General features: G+C 38.9%; 2 protein-coding genes across 2 annotated transcripts; both read left to right on the top strand.

Annotated features, from left to right (window-relative positions):
- Positions 1-62: 62 nt before the first annotated feature.
- adpgk2 (ADP-dependent glucokinase 2) lies at positions 63-9,086 on the top strand. The gene is made up of 6 exons (XM_036593660.1): positions 63-252; positions 1,381-1,540; positions 2,790-2,980; positions 3,635-3,731; positions 4,705-4,841; positions 7,608-9,086. The coding sequence occupies exons 1-6, from the start codon at positions 63-65 to the stop codon at positions 8,276-8,278; spliced, it is 1,446 nt and encodes a 481-aa protein (XP_036449553.1). The 3' UTR covers positions 8,279-9,086.
- A 2,176-nt stretch (positions 9,087-11,262) lies between these two features.
- psma3 (proteasome 20S subunit alpha 3) lies at positions 11,263-19,933 on the top strand. Its single transcript, XM_036593659.1, has 11 exons — positions 11,263-11,395; positions 12,016-12,098; positions 12,250-12,373; positions 13,118-13,219; positions 14,894-14,967; positions 16,538-16,610; positions 16,710-16,775; positions 17,188-17,234; positions 19,395-19,462; positions 19,566-19,630; positions 19,707-19,933. The coding sequence occupies exons 1-11, from the start codon at positions 11,375-11,377 to the stop codon at positions 19,749-19,751; spliced, it is 768 nt and encodes a 255-aa protein (XP_036449552.1). The 5' UTR covers positions 11,263-11,374; the 3' UTR covers positions 19,752-19,933.
- Positions 19,934-27,867: the final 7,934 nt, after the last annotated feature.

Below are 27,867 nucleotides of genomic sequence, written 5' to 3'. Positions count from 1 at the left end.
TTCATTAAAGCCTGGCGGAGAGCGGGGTGAGGTGAGCTGAGGTGAGGTGTAGTCTGTCTGCGATGGCCGTTGAGCTGCGCTCTGGTTTGAAATATGGGACCGTTCTGTCTTTCGCCGCGGTTCTGCTGGCGTTCTGGCTCCGCACTCCTCGGTCCGTGCTGGATGAACGGCTGGACGCCGTGCTGTCCTCTCTTCTCCGGGCTGAGAGGAAAGTGGGTATCAACAACGTCGCCCGCCCGAGAGTGGCCATAGGTAAGACACACAGCATTATCTGCTCCATTCATTCAGAGTTATTAGTCTCACTGTGTTACTTCAAAGATGATTTCTAACACAGCAGTCGTAGGGCTGCAACAACTGTGAGCTAACAAAGCTGTTTAAGAATGAATTTCGTCATCTCATTCAGATGATAAAGTCTCTGTAAGTGCGATAACCGTTTATTAGATTGCTACATGTCAGTGCGTCTTGCCAGTTATATGTCTCAAATGTCTGTTCTTTGTACTGCTGTGAGTGCCCTAATTCTTAGACTTAACCGCCACATATGGTCTTAATTTACCTGTTCAGGTGGCCAAAGGGATTATTTTGCATGCTGCCAGCCAGCAGTCTTCCCCAGTCTGTTTTACATAGGCCCTGCTGTGTTTTGCCTGCATGGCTTTTCCTGGCTGTCCATTTTACAACGTGTTTAAATAATGTACGTACTGTGTCTACAGATTTACTTGGTGTGCTCTGCTGTAATTATTCAGCGGATAAGATCTAATGAAAAAGTCTGACACAGTCTTTGTTGCTGATGAATCAGTCACAGTTCTTTGTATGTGCTAATGAACTTAACCAGCTGTCCAGAGATTTGGCACTGCAGGCGCGTAACAAAGGTTTATAAGATGTTGTCTTGGGAGACAATGAAACATTTTCACCCCATTTCAGTCCGAGATACCTCTAGTCTAGTAGATAAACCCTAGACTAGAGATGCGTGTGTGTGTTATATTAGCATATTCTCAAATATTCTTGGGTAAATGCCCTCACCGTGGTCACGTAGTTTATCTGGTCACGGCAGATAAATGATAGGCCCCAAGTAACCTCATATATTGGCATGTTGTTATTGCTCTTCTTCTTCTCCTGCATTGGTAAATACTGCCTGATCTGTGACCATTTTGCTGGCAGGCCCGGGTTAAAAATTACATAATTGTGAGATTAGATATGATGTGTTGTAAAAGTGGACTGACAAACATTACATGCAGATACTGTTTACATGGCTAGATGTGACTACTGGTCTACTCCATTTCTAAACATTGGCTACAGTTGAAACAATGGAGCTGGCAAAACCAGTCGGAGACTCTGAGCGATGACAAGAAGCTATGTGTGATCTCACACTTCTCTGCTTATCAGGCTTTGGCGGCTGTGTGGACATTATTGTGGATGGTGTGACATTACTGAACAAAATTGGACTGCAGCCGACTGATCAGCCACTCCATCACGACTACATTGAGAACGCAGAGCAGCTGGCCCAGAGTTTCGCCTACTTCTTTGCACCTGGAGCCGCCTCGGAGTAAGTGACCGGAGTACAGAGACGGAAGATTACGCTAATGTGTTTACCTTCAGCTCAGAAATGAGTGGAGTTAATCATTTGCTCACTCAAACCAGGATTTGATTAAATGTTTCTACATTTATGGAGGTTGGTCAGTGAACTGAGTTTCAGGTGTGCCTCTGCTGGAGATATGTATGGAGGAGGGACTAACCAGAGCTCTTCTAGTGTGTATATATACATTTGCTTATACCACAGTACTCAGATTTCAAGACTGTGCACATACCAATCGCTTCATTCCAAGGACAACAGAAAACACTTCAGATTAGCTTGAAGTCAAGACAAGTTTGTTTATGAATGTGTTTATGCACACTACTATTTATTAAGAAATCACTTTGAATTTCTATTCATAATGTATGCAGAAAACTCATATTAATGCCTTACGATGGCATAACATATAATGACATAGTGTTGCATCTCATGTTTGCCAAGCTCATTAATGCATGGTTTTCACCAGCTGTAATTTAAAATGACTGACTATTGTGTCACTTACTGTTGTTTTTCTTGTTGAGGCTTGCCAGAATTTGAAATATGCATAATGTAGTAAAATGAGCCTTCGCTGAAGGCTATACATAGGCCTAGAAGCTGACTCATTTAAATTATTCAGAGAGTGTTTACTGCACTCTGGGAAACAAGAGTGCTCTGCTATGAATGTCAAGTTTGTATTTCAGATATGAAAAAAATGTAATTGTATATACGGAGTGATAAATCCAAATCTTACACTCAAGCCCTACATGCAACATTAAGTCTGGATGCTACAGAACTCCTGCCAGGTAGAGAAGAAAAAAGTCAGTTTCTAGCTGCAGTTTGACAAAATTTTGACTTACTAATCTTGAAATGACTTATTTTCTTAAATAAATTTTTGATGTATCATGTCGAAATAATAATTGATGCCCTCAAAAATATTTTCTCAAAATAATGGCCAATTTTCTTTTTTTTTTTTTTCTAAATTAGTGACTTTTTTCCTTCAAATTTTGACTTGTGTTAAATTAATAATAACTTTATTTCAGAATTTTGACTGATTTAAAGATTTAGGCGTTAGACATGCTATAAGTAACATATTCAAAAATTATTTCTGATTTGTTGATAAACATCTTCATGCTCTGTCTTTGCTTCCTTTTAGGGTCTATTGCTCACGTCCACATTGCATTACTTTTGGTTTTGCAGTATGACTAATTGCCTTCTTCCGTTCTCCACTCTCCTTATCTCGCAGGAGGTTTGTGATGAACGACACACTCTTCAGTCAGCTGGTGGAGGCCTCTCGAGAGTTGCCTGGAAACCGCTGGTCGGTTGGGGGTAATGCTCCAGTAATGGCAGGCAGGATGGCCAGTGAAGGCTGTGATGTGCTTTTGGGGGGCAGCTTCAGCCCAGACTTCAACGATGTTCTCTCACAGCACATCACAGGTAGGATACTGCCTTCACTGTCTTCTTTATCTCAGATTAAAGGAATAGAATTAAATTAAAGGGGTCAAAAAATGGGTTGTAACATTGTTATGCATCAGTATGAAGTTGGCAGTTTAACTGCATTGATTTCAGAATGCTAGAATAGATCATAATAATATTCTACAAAGTATACACTGTTTATTTTGGCAAAAGTAACATTTTTGAGCTATTTTCAAATGAGTGTTGCAATATTATTAGAAAAGATATATATATATATATAAAACAGATAATATAATGCTGTAATAATGTGTATATATAATGCTTTTATTGTCTACATTCCACAGCTTTTCGGGTCAGACATTTAACAGATTTAAATGTGTGGATTGTCTTTTCATTTTTTACAGCTGATTGATTTGGTTAATTAAAATTATTTCAACTTATAGTTGCATCATTGGTTGAAATGTCAGTAGGCCTTTTTTTTGCTTGTAGTGAAAACACTACAAGTAGTTCTGGCCTTGTCCTGTAAACTCTGCTTAACCTAACTGTGTAACTGTTCTTGTACTCTATTATGCCTGTGTATTTATATAATAATGCTTTTCTTTTTAGTGGGTACTCTATTATACCTGTGTATCTCTTTTGTAACTTTTATTTATTTATTTATTTATTTATTTGTAGTGGCAGGGAACACAGTGGAGGAGCCAGATATCCACTTGATCTTGGAGTATCCCTCTGGGGCTACCTGGGGGCAGTACACATCCCGAAGGGCCAACAGGTGAGCTTGGTTTTAGGCCTTATTATTGGTAGATAGCCAGTTTTGCCTTGACCCACTTCACCACCAGCTTCCAGTTCAGGTCCTTTTCGAAGGTGGAGATAAAGTTTGTTAGTTTTCATCGAGATGACCAATCCATAAATCTGTGATAGTGACACAGTGATGAGTAAGTGATCAAGACTAGACTTCTCATGCAGTCAGTCACATTTTCGGATTGTATTGCATGAATGAAACCAGTCAGATTCCACTCTGCCTGCTTACACACTGATAACATATCACATCCTGATATTTATTTGGAATGTAACATGCCAGTAATACATAATAGCTATACATGGCTTGCTTTATTGTAGACAAATGAGTCAGTTATGTAACTTCATGCAGGTAGTGCTGTTTGCAAATCACGTTATGTAAATTACAAGTCTACTTTGCATTTGTCATCTGCCCTGTGGTATAGCTTGTTGTGCAGTGTTGGTGATTCAAACTGTCTGTCATTAAGCTGGATTTGTTCTGGTATAAGTTGAGTGACTAATGTCTTTTATCACATTCAAAAATCTTTTTTTAATAAAATTCTAAAATACCAAGAGACAGGGAAAATATTGCTTTAACACCAAATGTTTAAATGAGTTAGACTCCCTTAAGTCTCCTCACTGGTCTGCCCAAAAATGAGGACAGAAAAGTCCTCAGAAGTATATGTTTGCTTTTTAATTAAATTACATTTTTATTAAAAGTATCCCTACTGGTAATTCAATAGAATAAGTCGATTTCAAGGTCTACTTCTACTTTATTTTAGCTATGTAGACAGTTTGACTGTAATTGGATTTAAAGGAGAATTTCACTGATTTTAAAGATACATTCTGCATAACTAAACAGTTATGATGCGAACAAATGTGTTTAGAGTGGCTTGATATGAAATGCACCGTTGTAGAGAAACTTGTAGAGAGAATTGGAATTGGAATTCCCCTGTTCTTCTCCTCAGGTACATTGTCCACAGTGATGACCACAACCCCTACTTGGACTCTATGGAGGAGTTTGAGATGAGGCTGCAGAGCTTTAAGCCTGACCTGCTGGTGGTGGGAGGCCTTCAGATGATGGACAACTTCCCTTTCAAGCAAGGTAGTGTCAACCACAGACAAACATTACCCTTACTAATACACTCTTATAGCATAAAATGGAATAGATCATTTTAATTTTTTAAAAATTATTTCAGCATTAACAGTTAGAACGGCACATCTTTAATCATGATTAATGTTTAGTCAAAATTAATGGTTTTAAAATGCCCCCACAAAAGCACACTAGGTTTACTTATTTAGGCAAACTCTTTCTATAACCATGATGCTTAAGAAGACTGCAAGAGACTTAAATATATCTATCTATATTCATTTTTCTCAGATGCTCAGTTAAAACAGAAAAGTCATTGTTCAGTAGTGAAATCTGTTGAGACCATGACTTTGTTGAAGGTTAGTTGGAGCGGAAATACTCCTAGATTATTCATTTGTGCCTTTGGAATCTCTGATAAAAGTTTCCTAAAAGTAGGAAGCTGAACAGTGATGAGATGATGGGTGATATATCAGCAGGGTTGTAATGTACTGACAGATTGTAGCCATGATGTTTATTCTTACTGCCTCAGTAATCCTTTTGAAAAATGTTTCCAGCCGCCATGGGAAAGCACTGATGGTTCATTACACTCAGTCATTTCTGTTTGGTTTGCGCTTAACTGTTGATGTGCTCTGCAGCAAAAACAGGATTATCTGTCCACTCATTAGCCATATTGCTGGTGTTTGGGTTTTTTAGCAAGGCTATATGGCAAATCCAGAGAGGTGCTGAGCAAGACTGGTGCTCAGGTCAATGGGAAGTGCATTTCATAAAGAAAATTAAAGGCTGTATGCTTGTGTGTGTATGCTCTGGGTTGGTTTTTCAGTGTTTCATAAAGAGGTAGCATTTTATTTTGATAGTCTACTTTAGTTCGTCACTATTCAAGGTGAATAGATGTTCACCTTGTCTTTAAGGACATTCAATAAAATATCCATTACATTCAACCAAACTTTAATAATCCTGAACCTGAGACTCATTTTAGACTAACTTTAACCTCAACCCAAAACCTAACCCTGATCCCAACTTCAGTCCTAATCCTTAAATCTGGTGAGTTTTACCAGGTGGTTTGTTAAAATTCAAGCATTTGTAGCTACTGTATAGTGGACCATCAAAATAAAGTGTGTCTCATAAAGATCATTGGATTATTAGTTGTTATAGTATACACTGACATGCCAAAGGGTCAGAATCTAGTGTCGTGTAGGGCCCTCTGTAGCCTGGCAAGGTGCAGCAGATTAATGTGGCATCGATTACACAAGTGGACGGAAGACGGCTCTAGGGATGTTGAGCCATGCCGTCTGGATAGCCACCCACAGCTCTGTGGTATTTGTAGGTGCAGTATCTTGAGTGCGAAAAGACCTCTCCACCACATCCCATAAATGCTGGATTGGGCTCATGTCGGGCAAATGTGCAGGCCACACCCTTTGTGTGAACTCTCCAGAATGCTCCTCAAAAAATTCTGGACAACTTGGGCCTATGGTACGGTGCATTATCCTGCTGGAATATCTCATCAGTGTAGGGGACGTGAAGTCCATGAAGGGCTGCAAATGGTCACCAAGCAGTGAAACGTAGCACTCACTAACCCAACCCATGCCATGACAACACACCCCACACCACCACCACCAGCCTGCACAGTGTCTTGTTGACAACTGGGGTCCATGGCTTCATGGGGTCTGTGCCACACACAAACCCTACCATCAGCCCGAAACAGTTGGCACTGTGAATCATCGAACATATGTTGCCAGTCCTCTAGGGTCCAGTTAGCAACCTCACAAGCCCAGGTGAGGCGCTGTGTCTGGTGTTGTGTTGACAGACACTCTGGTGGGTCTTCTGCTCCCGTATCCCCTGGAAACGAAATAACGCTGCACTGACCTGCGGGATATGCGCGTGGGGTCTCAGTGTAGGTGAATATAGATGTGATTTCTGCCAGAGTCACTTGTCCGTTTGCACGGACAGTTCTAGCCGGATACTGCTGGTCGTGATCATTAGCCACCCATGGGTGGCCATGGCGCTGTCCGCTGTGGGTGGTAATGCCTTCTATGATGTATTCCTGGTACACACGTGACACTGTGGATGTTTAATGCTCTCACAACTTCGAAGATGGAATGTCCCATCCATCTGGCACCTACTACCATGCCTCATTCAAACTCCACTAATGCAAGTTGCCTTGGCATGAGCACCAGTGTTCAGCCTCACTCACAAGATAACACCTCACAACTTATACAGGTGTGGGTTCCCAAGCCGTCCCCTGAGGTAGCGCTACATTATGAAATCCCATGGTTTTTGGCACGTCATTGTAAATACCTTAATGCTTGTATAGTCATATGCAAAGGTTAAATACTACAAATTGAATGTTTTGATTATTATTATTTTTTAAAATAAAAATTAGTTAACACATCCTCTACAAGGAACTGAAATATGGCACTTTTTCTTCATATTTTAGTGCACACATAAGCGGTTTTGATGGTGTGTATGTGTGTGTGTGTGTGTGTGTGTGTGTATTAGAAAAAAAAGAAAACGAAACACCAAAGCTGCCATGACTTTTGCACTGGCCACATTTTATGTTTTATTTTTCCAACATGTGAATTCAGTAAAATAAACACTAATTAAATTGCAAATATATGATTTGACCAGGGGTGCCCAAACTTTAGCCTGCTAATGTAATTTCACATTGCAACTGTTAGTAGTTTGTTTGATGTCATGTGTGTCTCTTTCCCAGTTCTTCCTGTGCAGATTACAATATGAGCATGTTTTATTGGGGTCCGGTTCTGATGACTGTCTCTGTTCTAGGAGAACGTGAGGCTCTGTTGAGTCGCCTGGCATGGATCCTTTCCTCAGCCTCCCCTCAGACCAGTGTCCACTTTGAAATGGCCAGCTTCGTGGACGAGGGCCTGATGTCAGACCTTCTGGAGTTTGTGCTGCCGCACGCTGACTCTTTGGGCATGAATGAGCAGGAGCTGCCCAACCTCCTCAGCCTGTTCCGCGGCAGTAACTTGACTGTACTGTCTGACCCCAACCCTCGTGTAGCCACCGTGCTGGACCAGATGCGCGAGCTCTACCGCTTGGTCAACCAGCGGCACAAAGAAGCCGCAACCGGCCGTCCCCTGACCAGACTGCATGTCCACACACTTGCCTTCCAAGCCATGATTGTCACTCACGGCTCCCAGTGGAAGAACACGATGTCGGCCGTGGCCAAAGCCTCGCTCACAGCCAACCGCCACGTGTGCGGTTCCGCGGACATTGACACCAGCAAAGCGAGGTTGATCATGGACGAGTCTTTCTCTGTCAGCAGACGGGAGGGAAGCCAGAGGATTCCATTGCAGGAGTCTCGGCCCGTCTCCTGCTGGACTGAAGACGACTATGAAATCTGTGTAGCTCCGGTGCTCGTGTGCACTGAAGTCTATCAGACTGCAGGAGGAGGAGACAACATCTCTGCTGCTGGCCTCGTGCTGCAGATTTAATCGAAGAAGAAAGCTGTCTTATAAAACAATGCTGAAACTGAACTGAACTGGAGAGAACTAGTCTTGCTGTCTGAACATCCCATATCATATGAAGACTTTTTTTTGTTTTAGCTACAGTCTTACAAATCAACATTCACCCCAACATTGGGTCCAGAAATAATAGCTTTTCTTTGTGTTTTTTGTTCTGTGATTCATATACAGTTGTATGCAAAAGTTTGTGCGCCCCAGCCAGAAAGTTTTGTTGATTTTCTAAGTGAAAAATAAGTAAACATGTCCAGAGAACACATTTCTGCAACTTTTAATGCACAATTAATGTTTTATGCTCTGTTTAACATATTGGAAAAAGCTATAACATAAAATGTGGCCTCTGCAAAAGTTATGGCACATTCTTTTGTTAAACTTCTTTTGAATTTTTGTTTAATTCAACAATTAATGTAGAAATTGTGCTCTAAAAATTGCAGTATTTAACAAACTTAAGTTTGTTACCTGTAGAGGATGTGTTATTTTAACTTGTTTAAAAAACACATAATTTGACTTTTTTTTTTTTTTAATATGCTTTGCATGCAACTGTACTTTCATATGTGTTTTAACCCTGTTTTCATATCATTTGCACACTTCAGGGGCCAGTCATCTCTTATTAACCGCTCACCAAAATGCTTGAAACCATACCCAAATCTAGTCTGATTGACTATCAGAATGACTGAAATGTTTCGATGTCTAGCAGAATATCCTTATTCTGATGTTCTTCTCTTTTATTCTTTCCTTTTTTTTAAGCTTTCCTACTAATCCATGATAGGAAACAGCATGTTAATTTCTGATTGCGTAAAAGGGAATGCGTTTTAAGACTAACAGTAGCTCGATCTTTTCTGCCTTCTTTCTGGTTAGACTGTACTCTTGCGTTTCTTGAGTTTTGGGCTTTTTAGAATGAAATATGACAACGAAACCGCTCATCTTCTTGCGTTTAAATCTAGATGCTTGAATGCTTGTGAAAGAGGAAGTTGTAATGAAATTCTTTGGTCAGACCAAAGATGCCAGCAGGGGACACCAAAAACTCAAGCAAAGAGTAGCATAGTTCTGGTGATCTGTTGCAAACCATGTATGTTGTGATCTGCATACCTGGGTTCTGGGTTCTCATCCCCATGGTCTCACTCTCTCTGCTCATGAACTGCAGGACTAACCCCATACCTACCTCCTGTGCCTATGGAAGAATATGCCACATACTTGATGTCTACCATGTCAGTTGAAAGCTGTTTTGATTGATGTATCTACAGTAGGCCTGTTTCTGAGAAATCTGAGTGGGGGCGTGTTTTGTTGTTACCCTCCTTGAATGGGGCGCAACTGAGTGGTGGTAGTTATTGGAGATGTGCCATCGTGTGAGAGCTATCGGGAGTGTGCTCAGACACTCAGCAGCTGGCAAAAAGATGTGCCTCAGGGATTAGTTGAGCTCGGATATTTAGGGTCCACGTCACTTTACTCAGTTAGAAGCGAATGGGCTGCTACAGAGCCGGAAAGCAGCTGTCATGCTGACGCTGTTTGTTCCAGCCTATTAAGATGAGATGGAGAGTTGAGCCTGATAATGACTCGACAGTGGGTTTAGGAGAAGGCGTATTTGTATTGCATGATTTAAAATGGAAGTTTTAGTTTTATTACTTTTTGTGAGTTATATGTATACTTCTATACATATTTAGACTGAGATGAATTTGAAAGAATGCACAATAAATGATTAAGAGGTTTATGAATGAATTGTAGCATCCCAATGAACCATAATTGGTTGAAAGTATACATATCTATTGTCTGTTCTAGTGTGTTGTGCTGCAACTGACAGTTGTAATTAACTGTCATTTTTTTTTTTATCTGGTTTGACTTTCTATCTCTGAACTGAGTCTGGTGAATGAATAAGGCTTGGTTTCAAGTGAAAAGTATGTGCTTCTGAATATCTCCTTTTGATTTGTATGTAATAAAAACTTACATTCCATTTATGAATCACTGTTGTTTGTGTCTTTGATGTAAACTATGTGCCAATGAACACAGGGTATATGTTACAACATGGCTGACATGTAAGTGCATCATCAATATTAGGAAAAACGGCCTACTTAGTAAGTTCAACAGGTAGTTAAACTAGTACTCTTAAATTTGAAATCAATGTTTTCAATAATATTTCAACCGATTTGGTTGCAGACAAGTGTACAAATCTATTCTAATATGTTGATCCTGCGCAACTTCACAGGTTTAAGATCATTCGTAGGACTCCAAAGAAGCTATAAATAAAAATGAAGACATGTAAGACGTGCCCACAATGATGAATGGAGCTGTAGAAGATTCTAAATTGACTGAGAAAGCTGGGCAACATTAATGATTCAGTTATAATACAATTAATGCTTAGAATCCGTCAAATTTTAAAAGTGGTGATCAAATCTTAAGGCAGACAACTTGGCAAAATAGAGTGTAAATACATAGTTACTTAGTATATTATCATTTCATTTGCTTCTTGTTCATTTGAATGATTGAAATATTGAACAAAACATCAAAAAGTACATTTTAATGTAGTTTATAATATTTAAATTACTACAAGACTTAATTGCAAAAAGCATGACAAGAGAACTGCTTTTAAGAGAGCACAGTGTAACAGACATGGAATATTTTCAAAGTATGTCAAATAAATCAAATAAACAAATGTTTTGTTCCAATGGTGACAATATACGCTGCTTGCTTACCACTGAGTGCATATCACTATATTTTCACTATTTATTTTATATATTATATTCAGTACATTCAGACAGTACTATTTTTTGTTGTTATTACATTTGCTTAGTTTTAGAATGTAAAGACTTACAGAATACGTTTCCTTTTTTAAGCAGACTCATAGGGCCATTTTCAGCAGAGACTCGTATTATGAAGCTTCAACGGCCTTACTAGAGAAGCTTCACATTATCATACGCACTCCTGTACTGCACCGTGATTGGACAACACTGCGCCCAATCAGCGAGTTCCTTAATGCGGAGTGACGGGGATGCAATAGCTTTGCCGCTAACGCCAATGCAGTGGTTAGCTAACCAAGCTCTTCTGACCATTTAGAGGTTCTCGCTGTAAAACATAATGAGCTCTATCGGGACCGGGGTAAGTGAAATAAGTGAAAGTCTTTGTGTTTGTGTTAATTCATTCTTGAACATAGCTCGAGTTTAAGCCCTTTAACTAATGTTTTGGCATGCCGTTCTTGTGGCTAGGTTATCTCGCTATGACACCAAGTTACCGAGCAGCACTAGCCGGGAGCTACTTCTCAGCTCCTAGACAGCTGAGTTCAAAAGTTTATAATGTTTTAAGTGAATCCGGTCGAATTTATTAAGTAGTACCTTTGAGAATCCTTTATTATTCTTCTTTAATCGTGGCTCCTAAACTCTGCATTTTATTTTCATTTATGCCTCTGCTGAGTCACCGCTGGCTAACAATGAATGACGAGCTAACGTTACTGCACTTGGCTCCAATGACAAGACACTTAAAGTTAGCTAGGTAGCTAACAAAAGTGAAAGTAATGTATTTTAAAGACGAGTGAAAGTTTTAACCTTAAACTAAAATACATTATGTGAACATGCAATTATAACACATCAGTAATAAACATAAACTAAAAATTTATCCTCAGATATATAGTAAAGAAAGTACCTTGACTGTCTCATCACCTAGGCCTGTTCTCAAAACAATATTGAACACCATACTTGTTTGTTGTTTTTATTCCAATCCAGTATGACTTGTCTGCCTCCACTTTTTCACCGGATGGCAGGGTATTTCAAGTTGAGTATGCCATGAAAGCGGTGGAAAACAGCAGGTGAGTGTCGCACTTCATTACAGACTTGCCTGCCGTAACCACTGTCCATGCCTTAATACAGATGCAGAATGGCCAACCTGATTAAACTTTGTTATAAGCTGTTGCTCCTAAATCTGAAAACATATTGATGGATGATTGTTTATACTTGCAGCACAGCAATTGGGATCCGCTGCAAAGATGGAATAGTGTTTGGTGTAGAGAAGCTGGTCTTGTCTAAACTCTACGAGGAAGGTTCCAACAAGCGCATCTTCAATATTGATCGTCATGTTGGAATGGTATGTATGGTGTTCATGATGTAAAATGTGCTTGGTGCGGTGTTTATTCTGAAATAAATTATTCAAAGGGGCGCTCTGGCCAATATAAGAAATTTAATCATTTACATGTACCAATATGTCTACTCACCTACGCTGGTCTTGAGAGTGAGAATTTCCAGCTAAAAAAAACGGGGAAAACTCTCCTCTGATGATGTAACTTGAAGGTGGGAGGAACATTTGAAAAACTATAAGTTATTTGGGGTGAATACATGAAGATGGGCTGTTTTTCTTTTTTTTTTAAGCTGATAACTGGCTAATGCAGAAGGAGAGCTAGTGTTAGTGCTAGGAGGCTTAATATCACTTCTAAATTTTTTGTCTCAATATCACTGATACATCAGTAGATATCATTGTAGCAGGACGATTCACAATGAATGTATGATGTGTTTGTGTAATGCATGTTGGGTGTTGTAGTGAGAGAATGTTGATGAACACAACCACAAAAGGATTAAAAAAAATATATTTTTTAAAAGGCAATGAGGATGAGGGATGCAGTGCTATGCTGTAGGATATTACATAACGCAACAAAGCAGAGATGGTTCAAATTCAGAGGGATTGCAGCTATGTAATCAAAAATTGCATTTTGGCTTTTGCATATTGTGATAAATTAGTGCTTCGCTGAAGGAGGAGAATTTGGGCATGTAAAGTCACTTCACTGTTTGAGTTGATATGAACATTGAGCAAGGAGCGTCTTTCTCTGTCCTTCAGGCTGTGGCAGGGCTTCTCGCAGATGCCAGATCTCTCTCTGAGGTGGCAAGGGAAGAGGCCTCCAACTTCCGCTCCAACTATGGCCATGACATCCCTCTGAAGGTAAGATGGAAAATCTTTGTCTTCATATATTCAGTACAGGGGATAAAATGTGTCAGAGCACATGTTTTACTTATTTATAGTGCTGGAAATATATAGATGATCAATTAGTCACAGCAGAAATATCGCTGACTTAAAGTATCATACTGCTTGTCACAGAAGTGGTAACGTGAGTTGTTGTATTTTCACACTAAAATCTTCCACATTATTAGCATACCTTTACTGTTAGTGTTCAGGCTTTGTATCATTCAGTCCTCAAACAGTATTTTTCTGGGATGCACGCATTCTGTGTTACTGTGAAAGTCCTGTTATACCAGATGTGATATAAAACAAATCCTACATTCAATCATAAGTGTCAACAAATACAATTGACTCATATAAAATACACTGTTGTCACAATTTTGGATATATTTTGGCTGTGTAAGGCTGGGATATGGGAAATCTAGTCTAATACAGGTTCCCCATAAACTCTGGCCAATAATTATTTTGTGCCTTGATTTTATTTTCACTTTGTTTTGTTTTTTTTTGTCACTAGCTTAAAAAGTAATTTGACGGTGCTTGGTGGGGTATAAGCATAGGTATATTCATTTATGTGAAATATCTTTGTCCTGTGTGTGCTTTACACGTATAAAATAGATATCGCCTTGTGAGAAACGAGGCAAGACATCAGCATGTCACCCACCAGAAATGAACTGTTGTTCTGTAATAATCAGATCATTGTTTGATCTGATTGTAGGAAAATGTTACAGTTGACGTGTCTGGAGTGTAACTTACTTTAAAAAGCATTAGCAAAAGTACATTTACTCCTCAAGTTCACCTTGCAAGTGATATTGCATCATCAGGCACTTTTTTTCTGTTAGTTCATCACATTGTCTTTAACTGTGTGAGAGACTGTTCAGTTTAAGTAATCAGTATGATTACGAGAGGAATATAAATCAAAAGCCAAAACTGAATAAATTGCTTGTTGCTAGTGATTTTAATGGTAGAAATGTTCTATTCAGTTTAGTGGCTGTGAGTATAAGGCTTTCGGTCTCTAGAGATTGATATCTTTATACAATGGATATAAATTTAAATTTCAAACACTTTACCTGTGTCTTCTCTCTGCTTATGCTGTATTCTTAGAGTCTGCTGGTGATTTTGCTCATAAACCCCCACATCTTGCTCTGCTATTCACATGATGAAGAATTTCATCTTCCTCACCTCCATTTCTGAATCTCTCCATTTCCCAGACATGCTGCACTGCTCTTTGTTGATGTTAGGTTTTCCTCCTGTTTTTTTCTTAGCTGTGGTAATGTTTTAAATCACATGCCTCAAAAAAGTGTGCTCCCTGCTGTTTACCAGCTTCTGCTCATACATGAGCCCTCCTGATAATTTTCTGGAACTTGTACTACGGTTATGCCATGTTCAGCTTCTCATGAGTTTTAATTCTGCGTTGCTGATTCTCGATTAATTACCAATGAATTCCTAGGTGAAAGGGGCTTAAGACAACAGTATTATATAACCTGCATATTGCTGTCAAATTTATTTAATTATTCCAGCTTCCCATACAAACAGAAATGGAACTTTTCTTAGTGAGCTTAATGAGAAACCTCTGATAAAATTTTTAGTCTTTTTATTATTTAAAAAAAAAAAAAGTTTTTAAATTTCCTCATAATTTTTCTCTCGTTTCATGAACAGCATCTGGCAGACAGAGTCGCCATGTACGTCCATGCCTACACGTTGTACAGTGCAGTACGGCCTTTTGGATGCAGGTAAGTCAGAGTCATTTTTTCATAGAGATAAATCACCAATCAGGCATAACATTATGACCACCTCCTTGTTTCTACACTCATTGTCCATTTTATCAGCTCCACTTACTATATAGGTGCACTTTGTAGTTCTTCAATTAAAGACTGTAGTCCATCTGTTTCTCTGCACACTTTTTTTAGCCCCCTTTTACCCTGTTCTTCAGTGGTCAGGACCCCCATGGACCCTCACAGAGCAGGTACTATTTGGGTGGTGGATCATTCTCAGCACTGCAGTGACACTGACGAGTGGATCAGACTCAGTGATGTTGGAGGTTTTAAACAGTGTCCACTCACTGTTCACTCTATTAGACACTCCTACCTTGTCAGTCCACCTTGTAGATGTAAAGTCAGAGACAGTAGCTCATCTGCTGCTGCACAGTTTGTGTTGGTCATCCTCTAGTCCTTCATCAGTGGTCACAGGATGCTGCCCACAGGATGCTGTTTGCTGGATATTTTTGGTTGGTGGACTATTCTCAGTCCAGCAGTGACACTGAGGTGTTTAAAATCTCCAGCAGCACTGCTGTGTCTGATCCACTCAGACCAGTGCAACACACACTAACACACCACCACCACGTCAGTGTTAATGCAGTGCTGAGAATGATCCACCACCCAAATACTGCCTGCTCTGTGAGGGTCCATGGGGGTCCTGACCACTGAAGAACAGGGTAAAAGGGGGCTAACAAAGTATGCAGAGAAACAGATGGACTACAGTCTGTAATTGTAGAACTACAAAGTTCACCTATATAGTAAGTGGAGCTGATAAAATGGACAATGAGCGTACAAACAAGAAGGTGGTCATGATGTTATGCCTGATCGGTGTACATTTCAAGCTTTTTTGAGAAAACAAAATCATTACATGTGTCACGATGCGCTACACAATCAATTAGAACTAAATAGTTATCAATTAATAATAGAAGAGTAATTATTTCTGAACCTATTGAAGGGCCCATATTATGTGTCTCATATTTTTTAGTTTGAGGAAAAAACAATACAGATCGGTCAATCAGAACAGAGCTCATTTATCTTTTTTTAGCCTTAAAGGCACAGTAAAAAAAAAAAAGTCTGTTTAATTCTTATGTTAATAATTTTCAGTACATAAACCATAGTCATAATTCATGTTTACATGACTCTTTTCCCACCCCTCTTTATCGTTTAGAATTAAACAGGCTGTTTTTGTTACTATGCCTTTAAGGCTGATATAACTGAGCTGTGTTCTGATTGGCTTCACTGTATTGTACCTTTTTTAGAAAGCACTCAGAGCTGAAACACTCCCTAGAGCTTCAATATGAATGAGAAGAGCAAAATTTCTGTAGGCTGAAATAGATGGAAATATGTAATTGAATTGGTTCTGGGTAGTGAATGGTACATTTTGAAACACTGACACTGTTGACATATTACTTCAAGTTCCTTTATTAAAAAAAGCAATGGAAATTTGTTTTTCCATGAGATTGGCTCTTTAATACCTTTTTCCCTTTAAATTGTTAATAGTCTGACAAGCATGTAATTGTGTGTCAAATGATATCTCTGTCTCCAGTTTCATTCTCGGATCTTATGATGAAGATGATGGTCCTCAGCTCTACATGGTTGACCCTTCAGGAATTTCATATGTAAGAGCTCACTGGTGATAGTCTGATTAATTTTCAGTCACTCGTGCATTGAGTCATTGAGTAAATCTTAGTACAAACATTAGTATTTGCTTTTTTTAGGGTTACTGGGGCTGTGCCATTGGAAAAGCCAAGCAAGCCGCAAAGACAGAGATTGAGAAACTTCAGGTGGGATTCCAGTGTTTGTGTTTGTTCACAACTACTTGTCTAAGTTCTTGTCTTTCTAGCTTTATTGTTTAACTTCCTCCACACCCATCTAGGGGTTTTAAACCCTTTTGGTTGCAACTGTCTTGGAGAGCAAATCCTTGATAAAATATGTTATTACTGTTCAGGTTATTTGTCTTTTGTGAACGTGATGCATAATCATGTGTATAATGTTAAATGCACCTGGTGCTGTATTTGCACTGATTAAATTAGTTGAATGGGGCTGGGGATGATTGGGGAAAATGTTAAATGCGTAGTCATGCCTTTGGACTCTGGTTCTTGTGAAAATTGCATATTCAGTAAAGTAGTTGTTTTTTGTACATATGATAGCCCCTTATCAACCTCCTCATCATTAATGCCCTCTTTATTTCAACAGATGAAAGAAATGACGTGCAGAGAGCTGGTGAAGGAGGTTGCAAAAATGTAAGTGGAACAGTGAATTTTGTTTGGCTGCTACACATGCTGGTGGCAGTTCATCTTGCTTCTCAAGTGTCTTAGTGGATCGTTGCATTGGTGTCCACACTTGATTTAACTTGCTTGCTTAGTGGCTTGTAGATGAGTTGCATCAGATGTGTTACAGCAGAAAAATCAACTGAGAATTATTGAGATGGAGTACAGTGTTCAGGGTTTTCTGGCCTGAAGTCAAAATGAGTTAAGAGAAAAGTTTGAGTTACGATTATAAAATCATAACTCAATCATAACCCATGATTATAAAATCATGGATACTGATTTGCACAGATGACACGTGTTTTTAAGCATGGCGCCATCATAACATTTAGTCAAAATGTGGTTTTGAGTAGCAAAATTGTAAAGTCTAATGCAAGCAGACCCTGGCCATCTAGAGAATATTTGCAGACCTGTTAGGCTGCAAAAAGGTTGTACTAGCAGAAAACCCTGGATGGGGCACTCCTGTTTGGTTCAACATCCCAAACACTAACAGCATAATTTAAGTACTCAGCTAGCCTCCCCATGAAATCATGAGCTGATGGGCAAATTTCTTCTTCCAGTTGTAGACTATGTGGGTGTTATAATAACTAAATAAGTTGCTGCTTATTTTGACCTTTGCAGAATGTTTAGAATGGCCATTGTTATTTGATGAGCATAAGCTCATGACCAGACATGTGCTGGTATTTGGTACACTGCAATATTAATTTTAGATGTGGATATCAGACGTGGTGTCAGAAGGTCCCACTATGCTGTTGACTTCTGATCACGTGTTATGTTCCCATGCTGCTGGGATGTGTAAAATCACAGCAAGGGTAGCTTCAGAATGGCAGTATTAAACCCAGTGAGTAAAGTTAACGTACACTGTTAGCAGATCCCTTAGAGGCATTGATAGAAATGATCAAGATCATAGTGGTGGTATAGTTGGATAAACAAAAGATGAATAAAGATTTCCACTTTAAGGACTGTATGCGTGGTTGGTGCGTGCTCACGATCATACGATTTGAAACAAACCTGTTTTTAAATTCAAGAAATGATTGGCATGTGGTATAATGGTATACTGTATTTTATGCTGAGTCACATTCTTTAAAGGTCGCAGTGCTCTCTGGCCCTGGTTACACTTGGCAATAACATCTTATTGTCGTGATCCAGTCGTGGTGATCATATCATTAACCAATCAAGACAGCACGTTTACACTAGTGCTTTTCAAATGTAGCTCCTGCATCTAGATATTGATTGAATCTCATTTCTCAGCATAATATCTAAATTTTTAAATCATGCTAGTGCCACGCTGGAGCAGAGTAGGCATAGCCTATATAGACCATGCTCTGTTTATTGTATTATAACACATTTTGTAGTTTGCACAGCTTTCCTGGCATTTTAAGTTATAAAGAACAAAAAAAAGATGGCGGGTTGTAAAAATTGTGCTTAGCAGTGGCAACTGAAGCTCCCTCAAAAGGAAAAACACGGCTTAAAATCAGAGCTGGGGGTGTTGGGTCAGTTGTATATTGTACTTCACATGCAGCAAATGGCTTTTCAAGTTTCACATGCAGCAAATGGCTTTTCAAGTTTCAGTTGCATTTAAATACACATTGAGATGCGCAAAATAACTTATTTAACGAGAGTGGCAGGAAGAATTTTGAAAGTTTTGGGTGGAGCGTACGTGAGGTTAGACCACGAATGTGGTCAAGCTAGCCATGTTGCGTTTACATGCACACAGATCCCGCAGCCGCAGCTAGACCAGAACACATTCTGATCACAGACGAGGTTACACATGACTTTTAAATGTGTATACAGACAACATCCAGATACAGGATGGATTTTAATGCCATGTCTAAACAGAACAGGGATTCTCTTCTCCAGTTTCAGCTGCTAATGATCCTGTGCACAGTGAGCAGCATCCTGAGAACCATTTTTACTCCTCTGTTTACATCTTTTGGTTCGATGTTAAATATGTCAAACCAGAACTAAAATGCGACAGTGTGTCATATTTTGCTTTGGTCTGGATCAGGGGAACTGAACTACAAGTATAAACACACCCTTAAATACAAGATCATAACCGTGATAACACTGACCTGGTGTTATATATGCACATGCTCAAATAAATGTGTTTTTCTTTTTCCCCTCCTTGCATCTCAGCATCTACATTGTACATGATGAAGTGAAAGACAAAGCCTTTGAGTTGGAGCTCAGCTGGGTTGGAGAAAGTAAGTTGTCCCCCCCCCCTTTTTTTTAATGACCAGTTAAACGAGATGCATCTCATTAAGTCATCTGTTTAAAGTGCATTAATATCTTTATCCTTCCTTTCAGTCACGAAAGGCAGACATGAGCTGGTCCCTAAGGATATCAAAGAAGAGGCTGAGAAATATGCTAAAGTAAGCCCTACATCAATAAGGTCTAGGTCTCATTTGCCTTATCGTTTTGGCTCATATGCTATTTTGGTCTTTACAGGATTCGTTGGAGGAGGAGGATGACTCTGATGAGGACAACATGTAAACCACTTGCTTAGCAGGCGATATTTTCCGCTTGCCTAATCTATCCCATTTTTCATGCACCCTGACAGCTATCGACCTCCTTAATTCATAAAATTTCTTTTATATATGTTTTGTAGTCAATGGACCGATTGAGTCCTATGTTTTCTTTTGAGGGTTTAAAATAAAATAAAAAAAGTCCTTTCATGTTGTGAATGCTACTTGCAAACGCATATGCACAGTCATATGTATTCTCTTATAGAATAGTTGGCTGAAAATTGAAGTACAGCTTCACTGGATATGTGTAGTCTTTATATTTAGATAGTAGACAAACAGAAGTCTTCAGAAGTACACTGCAAGGACTTGAACCTTGTACTGAGCATCAGCAGTGCCAGCCACCAGTGCAAGGAACTGCAGAGCAACTATTTGTCAGCGTAAAACTCAACACATTGCATTTTGATTCTGATATCCTTTGCTGTGCACCTTACAACTTCAGTCTGACTTAAGATACTGGGGCAGTATCTCGAGCTTAAATTGCACTACCTTAAGTAAGATCACAAAGAGGCTACTGTCATAAAATGAGCATGACTGCAATTTGTCCTTGATTGGGTTGCTGTGGTTTCTGCTGCTTGCTTGTAAACACTATGCACACACAAGAATGTTAAGAGCATTTGATGTAACTTACGATCAAGAAATCTTAAGTGTGTCCAACAACAGTGGTAACCTTGAGCAGCAAAATTGCATGGCCAGAGAATCGAGTAATTTGTTGCTTAATGTGGTCAAGAACTGCCTATCTACTTTCACTAAAAGAGATATTTGACTGACTCACAAAATATCCAACCACAGACTGCTGGTTTAGACTGACATATAGAATTGGGCAGTTTTTCAACACAGGGCTGCAACTAAAACAATCCCGCTGGACATATTTGTAGGCAAACTCTTGAAAATCTCGCTGAAAAGCTAGTAAAACTTAAAAGAAAACTCTTAAATAACGAAGATGCGATGCAATGAACTTTACATACTCTTCTTCAATCCAGTGGCTAAATCTTGCTCTGAAAGGCTCAGTCACAGCACGCAGAGCATGCAACTACTTGCAGTTGTATATTTCCCATCAGACAGAGCCTGCTGCATGGAAGTGCATACACAGACATGCGAAGAGTATATCAGAAGATATTAGATGGTGTGTCTGAGGCTGACAATACCCTGACCTTAGTCAGATAGATTGCCAATAAATTACAAACCTTCCACCAGTGTAGAGAATTAGCAAGGCAACTATATTTGTGTAGCACCTTTCATACACAGTGGCAATTCAAACTGCTTTACAGAAACAGGAACATAAAAGGTATTAGATAATAATACAGCTTATAACAGTCTTGAGATCTAGCACCTCAGAAAGGCTTTTGCAAGGATATTTAACAAGATAAAGTGCATAAGAAGAATGCAACTGCGATTATACCCGAGTCATTTCCAGCCCTCTAAGAACAAAAGTTACTGCTTTCACCCGCTGAATAGCAGCCGTAACTGAACAAAAAAAGCTTACCTGGAAGTAATACAAACCTCTAATCTGTTAATCAATCCTTGGGATACCTGTGCTAGCAAACTTTTAAAAACCTCCCAAAGAGTTGATAAAACTTAGGAGAACATTTAGATGTCATACAAATCAAAAATTAAAATTCAGGAGCAAAAGATAATGAAATAGTAAATTAAGGAATAAAAGAAATAAAAATGGTGCTAAGATAAAGTACACTGAAAATAAGGGAGCTTATCACATCCTTAGAACTAGCACATCAGAAAGGCTTTTGAAAAGATAGTTACAAAACATGATTACAAGAAAGTACATCAAATTAAAAGAATTAAACAAAGCATTTAAGTGTTACAATTATCTTGTAAGGGTAAAGTGCAGTAAGAACAGGGTAAAAACATAAAAGAAAATTAAAAACAAAGGTGAAGTGCAACTTAGAGCTCAATCATAAGCACCTGAAAAGAGAAATGTTCTTAACCTGGATTTAAAATGCTACGTTTGGGGCACATCTAAGATCTTCTGACAGTTTGTTCCAGTTGTCTGCTGCATAACCATAGATATACATACCTAGATGACGCATTGTCTGTTGTTTTCTATCTGAGGCGATACGTCTGCGCCATGTTGGAGCGGTCAAGATCCACTTGTGAACTTGTATTCAAAGATGATTTCTCAGGATTAAATTGGCCACAACTTCCTTATTACTCAAATGATTTCCCCAACTTTGTTTTATAATCCTCAGACATAGAGGGTTAGGTCTAGTTAGTCTACGTTGCACGGACTGCTCTCGGTAGTTTTTATTTCTTTAATAACTGATCGTGCTAATTAGCCACCCGGACCAGCAGGAAAGTATTTGGTCTGCACCTGATGTTAAAAACCAAGTTTAGCACAAGCTTCAGCGGAAACATAATCTCACACGCATCAGCAAATCCATCAATGTGTGAATCAATTCTAATCGTAATACACATAAAAATAAAATAAACCCCCAAAACACAGTAAGCAGAATGAAGCTGAAATTGGCTTCTTATTCGCCAGCTTCTTGTTCCAATTTTCCCGTTCCACCTTAAATGGTGCAGCAGTTACATTCTGGTGCCTGAAGCAGCACCATTTAAAGTGGAACGGAAAATTCAAACAAGATGCTGTCTGATGCACCATTTAAGGTGGAGCAGGAAAATTCAAACAAGATGATGACTTCAGCTTTGTGTAAGAAGGTGCCAACGTTATTCTAATATGAATATCTACACAGATAAAGGAACGCAATAACTTGCCTAGCTAAAGCATTAACCATCATTGTAAATAAATAATTACTACATAAGGTTAAGATCCTGCGAACAGATTATTAAATGAAATAAGCTTAATATAAAACCAGAGGAAAAATAATCACATCAACAGGTTCTCTGTGCTTCACCAACCACGTGGCCGTATCTACACACAAACAGTACACATCACACAAACATGAGCGTGGATTTCTGCGTTCCCTCCGTTATATAATCCTGTTCCACTTTCTGAGTTCAATATTCTTGAAATAGTATAAGTTTGGACAGTATCTTTCTTGTACTGCCACTGTGTAATGGTACTGAATGCTGTCCAGCAGCGATGTTGACCACCCCAAAATGGCGGTGCTGTTGACGTGCCATCTAGGTATGTATATCTATGTGCATAATAGCTAAATGCTGCTTCACTGTGTTTAGTTTGGACTCTGGGCTCTATTAACTGACCTGGGTCCATGGATCTAAGAGACCTACTTAATCGATGTAAGAAGTGCAAAAAAATGTCTTTTTTCTTAAAATGCATTTGTTTTAAGATATTACTACTTTTTAAAAAATCATGGTTACTGGACACCACATCGTATGAAACCAGAATTTTGAACTTATGCTGGATTCACTTTACATGCCAAGTGGGCTAGCCAAAAAATACAGGTCTTCACAGCCTACACTGTGGTCCCAAGGCTACATGCTTGTGATGGTGGATGTGTGTATGAATAAGAAACGTGGACTTTCTGCTGTTCATTTACTTATATTTACATGTTTAGCACATCAAAAACCAACCGTATTGACACTATCGCTGATGGAATGTTAAAATTGTTATGTCATTTTAATTACAGGTAATTAAAACCTATAAACTCAAATCAGCATCAGTGCTGGAGGTTGGCTAAATAAATGAAGGATTAGATGACCTAAATTCTGCCAGTCACTGAGTATACTGATGCCTTCTTGTCCTTACTGGTGCAATTTTGTGTTCAAAAACTGCAGAATGCAAACAAAAACCTAACCTGAAATGATGGATTACAATGTTATTAATACTATGCTACTATCCATGGTATATTAATAAGATGCTCATACTCCTTTTCAAACACTCTCTAAAAAAAACACACCAAACTCACTAAAATATTGAAATGGGAAAAGAAAAGCACTGTACAGTGAAGTGTTTTGTGGTGGCAGGCGTGTTAAGGGACAGGAAAAGTTTCAGCAAGGCCTTACATTTAGTTTAGACTGACATTTGCAAACATGAACTTCTTGTTTACCAAATATGTACATGAATCACAAATTAAAATGAACAATGTCTTAAAATAGAAGTTCCCATTTTCAAATTCCGGAAAAAATACATATGTAGCGAGTTCTAAATATGTGGCATGTAATTTGCAAATATAACAATTATTCTGCATATGTGAACCAAGTAACTTTGTTAAATTGGTCATGTGGCTGGTGCCCTTTCAAAACCAAAAATTGCAAAGGCTAAAGTTGTACTGCAGTTCAGAAATCCCAAATATAGTGCTGAGTGGAACATGTTACTTTCTTCCAATTTTTGACTGTGTACTATTCACCTCACTTTAACAACAACAAATGTAACATCAGGCATGATGTCTAACTGAATTCATTTTACTGAAATCTCTTATTTGTGGAGGATGAAAGTAGGAACAGTGAAACACACTACCCACCCTACAGTTTCTCAGGTGTTTATGCATTTTAGCTGTTCATTCCTAATAATCCGAGAGATGGCCTCACCAAAAAGTTGCTGAATCTCACGAAGCACATGACTTTCTCCCACTAATGTTTACAAATGGGAGCTTGCAAAGGGAATTGCTTATTGTAATTTACACACACTGTCATACAAATGTGCGACTCATCACCTACATATGTGCAAAGTCCATGTTTGCCACTAAGTAAAGCCAGACTCATATTACAGGATTTATTAAATTTGACCAGATTTTAGATTTTTTTGCCCTTCAGCTGCCAGAGCCACCATACTACAGATTTGCCCAAAATAGAAGACCACACACACACTTCCAGACTATGCTTGCAAATCCTGACCACAACCAGGTTGTCGCTCTCAGAACCTCTCGTGAACAAATGTGACTATAAATGAAAAACATGCTGATAGTAAGGGACAGAATGCAAAAGAAAATATAGTGCCTCTAAGTAGTATTCAACCCCCTGCAGATTTTGCAAATTCAACAAGTTGCAAATAAGTTAGAGCCTTCAAACTTTGAACAAGAGTAGCATTTATTAATAGATGCCTTAATATTACAAACAAAAAACATACGTTGCTCAATTAAATTATAATACATTTTAAATATAAAAATTAGGATCAATTATTATTCAACCCCTAGGTTTAATATTTTGTGGAATAACCCTTGTTTGCAATTACAGCTATTAATCGTTTTTTGTAAGACCTGATCAGGCCGGCACAGGTCTCTGGAGTAATCTTGGCCCACTCCTCCATGCAGATCTTCTCCAAGTTGTCTAGGTTCTTTGAGCATCTCTTGTGGACTTTGATCTTGAGCTCCTTCCACAAGTTTTCAATTGGGTTAAGGTCAGGAGACTGACTAGGCCACTGCAACATCTTGATCTTTTCCCTCTTAAACCAGGCCTTGGTTTTCTTGGCCGTGTGCTTGGGGTCATTGTCTTGTTGGAAGATGAAATGACGACCCATCTTAAGATCCTTGATGGAGGAGCAGAGGTTTTTGGCCAAAATCTCCAGGTAGGCTGTGCTATCCATTTTCCTGTGGATGCGGACCAGATGGCCAAGCCCCTTGGCTGAGAAGCAGCCCCACAGCATGATGCTGCCACCACCATGCTTGACTGTAGGGATGGTATTCTTGGGGTCGTATGCAGTGCCATCCTCTTGCCTAACGCCCCGGGTGTGGTTGGCACCAAAGACCTCGATCTCGGTCTCATCAGACCAGAGAACCTTGAACCAGTCTGCCTAAGAGTCCGCCAAGTGATCATGAGCAAACTTTAGATGGGCCTTGACATGACGCTTTGAAAGTAAAGGTACCTTACGGGCTTATCTGGAACGGAGACCATTGTGGTAGAGTACGTTACTTATTGTATTTATTGAAACCAATGTCCCCACCGCCATGAGATCTTCTCGGAGCTCCCTCCTTGTTGTCCTTGGGCCAGCCTTGACCGTTCGTACAAGCCTGGCCACGGCACGGGAGGAAACTTTGAAAGGCTGTCCAGGCTGTGGAAGGTTAACTCTAGTTCCATAAGCCTTCCACTTCCAGGTGATGCTCCCAACGGTGGAGACAGGTAGGCCCAACTCCTTGGAAAGGGTTTTGTACCCCTTGCCAGCCTTGTGACCCTCCACGATTTTGTCTCTGATGGCCTTGGAATGCTCCTTAGTCTTTCCCATGTTGACCATGTATGAGTGCTGTTCACTTGATTGGGGAGGGGCTTTTATAGTCAGAAAAGGTGGGGAAAAACATAATTAATCCAAGCATGTGAAGCTCATTGTTCTTAATACCTCAATTACTTCTTAATACTTGAGGGAACCAAACAGAATTCCGGTGGTTTGAGGGGTTGAATAATAATTGACCCTCTGGTAAACGTTGCAAAATTCTTAAAAATGAATAACATTCTGTTTTAACTCCAAATGTGTAAACCTGCAAAATCTGCAGCGGAGGCACTGCATACATACATATACACACATACATATACATATATACATATATATATACACATATATATATATATATATATATACACACATACACACACATATGTATGTATTACAATGTTGATAAGAAAATTATCCTTCTGTGTTCTCCTTATTTCATATAAAACCTTTACTGGGCTTTTCCCCAAAACTATGCAATGTTGAGTCATAGATAATGAATATGTTAAATATTTATGACTAGAAATTGGGGCAGTTAGTACTGGACTGCGAGTAGATCCAAGGGGTTACGTCTGAATTAAACAGAGCCTATGTCACAGCCTAATCTTGGATGATGATTCTTTAAGACCAGCCTGAACTTTGTGTACTGAGGTTCAACCAAAGCAATTCATCTTTTATATTTACCAGATTACTATTACAGCATCTAGTATAGCTCTTTTTTCAGAATACTTTATTGCTTTTGGAGCTTCCATAAGTCAGCTAAAAAGGTACATGCAGGAATAAAGAGAAAACAGTTCAGAGGATATAAACACAACAGGTTCTTACCGAACTACTAAAAAACAACTTTACCCAACTGCCCTTTATGGATGACTTTGCAAAGCCAAGTAACCAGAATTTCAAATACTTAAAGATTCCCACAGGAAAATAATGTGTAGTGTCCAAATCTTTTCACTTCACTTATGTTACAGTATGAGCCAGTCTTGAGCTAATAGATAGTACAGGCTATTAAATGTTCTGGTACAGAAGTAGTATACAGACAGTACTTTAGTTTAGCTACTTTAGCTTACTGGGCAAATAATTAGTCACATATAAAGATGGGCGATATGACAAAAATGTAATTTTGCGATGCATATGACCCAACATTTATTTTTTAGCATCTGATAAGTTGGAACATTTCAGCGAGAGTTTGTATGTGCCTATTTCAGCACTTCACCTGCTGTTCCAAACTTCACCTGCTGTTCCAAACTGAGAATTGGGACAGAGGTCTGGTCAAAGTGTCCCAGTGTTCCATCACATCTACTAATCCACTCACACAGTGATTTGGACACATGCACCCTACAGGAATATAGGAGTGTCAAGCACAAAGTTAGTGGAAGAGTGGGTTAAAATGAACAGGAATTCTCTCATGAGACTGGTGTAATCCTGACAGGACTGTCGCTGTCATTAAGGCAAAGGGATGTGTAACCACATCTTACAGAAGAAAAGACGAGTTTTGGTTTACACAAATATACCTTATACTATCAGTAATGCATGTTTCTACAGACTGGAAACATTATGTACAGCTTTGCATCTTAAGAGATTTTCTGTGGCTTATGAGTTAATTTCAACAGAAACTTAAAAATAAAAGTACTTACATCATCCTATTCTGTTCTAAGAATTTTTCCATTTTATGTTTATGGATAATTGACTTGTGTAAAATTACATCCAGTTAAATCAGTCTTAACAATAATTAAGTTTTTAAAATAATAACTTGCCACTGAATATACTGACCTGGCATCAGAAAAAGTGTTTTAAAAAGACATTTAAAAGTGATTTGAAAGTCTGATTCTCCACGTAGCATCTTATTTCAGACCCCAAGTAGATTAAATATGTATAAGGGAAAAAATGACCTATAAGACCATATGTGAGGATGTTTTTTCTTCTCTAACCTTATACTGCCCACAACTGTAGTTGTACAAGGACAATAAAAGGATTTTTTTTTCGTCGAGTGAAATATAACAAGGTT

Source organism: Colossoma macropomum, unplaced genomic scaffold (genome assembly GCF_904425465.1).
Source record: "Colossoma macropomum unplaced genomic scaffold, Colossoma_macropomum, whole genome shotgun sequence".
NCBI lineage: Eukaryota > Metazoa > Chordata > Actinopteri > Characiformes > Serrasalmidae > Colossoma > Colossoma macropomum.
This window is presented reverse-complemented; position numbering and strand designations above follow the sequence as displayed.